This window comes from Perkinsus marinus (assembly GCF_000006405.1).
Source record: "Perkinsus marinus ATCC 50983 genomic scaffold scf_1104296942228, whole genome shotgun sequence".
In the NCBI taxonomy this organism is placed as follows: domain Eukaryota; phylum Perkinsozoa; order Perkinsida; family Perkinsidae; genus Perkinsus; species Perkinsus marinus.
Genome location: NW_003212247.1, coordinates 1 through 986, shown reverse-complemented (window position 1 = coordinate 986; position 986 = coordinate 1). Strand labels below are relative to the sequence as shown.

Here is a 986-nt window from a genome sequence, read left to right as displayed (position 1 = left end):
TACAGTGGTCGGTGATGATAGTCCAAGATGGCCACGTTGAGGAGGGAGGCGACAGCACTGAAATGGCAAAGTAGAGGAGGGGAACGGCGAATGCCGACCCTCGTGAGGGGACCATAATAATACAAGTTAATAATAGACACAGACTGAAGGGAATAGTGCTGTTCCAAAGGAATGTAGAAGTTGTGACGCCTGTCCCATTTTGTTCTTTATTTTAAGCTTTGTGTCAACGCTAAGGCTAGTCAACGAATTACTGCCTTGTTGCATAAGTATTGCTATAATCAAGTTTTCCCTTTAGTATGTCTGAGCAGCTGGGTTCCCAGTCCACGGCGAATCACAACAACATTGGTACCCTTCAGCAGGATGTTAACGTGCACACTACGGACGAGGCTTCTGGTTCTCAGCCTGGCTTGGCTACTACTGGGCAGGATGAGACTTCTCACCGTGAGAGGTCTAGATCGCCTGAGGTTGTCTTAGATGCAAGCATGGCTCGTCGTTTGCTTTCTGAGAAGCTAGGTGTTGAGCGTGACTTGTTGGTGTTTATGACCTCTACTGAAGCTAATACTCTTATAGACTCAGTTGACGATTTGTCCACTCGTTTGGCGCTGCGAAGGTGCTGGGCAGTGGCTTCGTCTGAAGCTGGACCTGTTAGGATGATGGGTCGGTCAGCGCAGCCACCGACTCAAGGACCAGTCTACCATGCCGAGTTACCGGTGGGTTCCAAGACTGGCCCTTCTAGCACCGTCTCCTTTGATCGACTTTATAACGATTCTCAGGATCATCGTTCTGACGTCAAGACCATGACTGCCATTGGTCAGCTTCCGATCCCGGGTGATAAGGTGTTTCAAGGTCGAGATGACGCAAGAAGTGTCTCCTATTTCTGTCGAGAGCTTGCTCTGACTGGTCAGTTGTATGCTTTGATAGTGAGACGATGTTTCGTTTGTTTTAGATGTCTATCAGTACTGTGAAATCTGAGTTGTATGACTTTC

General features: G+C 48.3%; 1 protein-coding gene across 1 annotated transcript; it reads left to right on the top strand.

Annotated features, from left to right (window-relative positions):
• Positions 1 to 296: 296 nt before the first annotated feature.
• Pmar_PMAR013944 (hypothetical protein) lies at positions 297 to 900 on the top strand (the record flags this gene model as incomplete). Its single annotated transcript, XM_002781467.1, has 1 exon — positions 297 to 900. A coding segment is annotated over one exon (604 nt), but the record flags the coding sequence as incomplete, so codon positions are not given.
• Between the last annotated feature and the right edge of the window lie 86 nt (positions 901 to 986).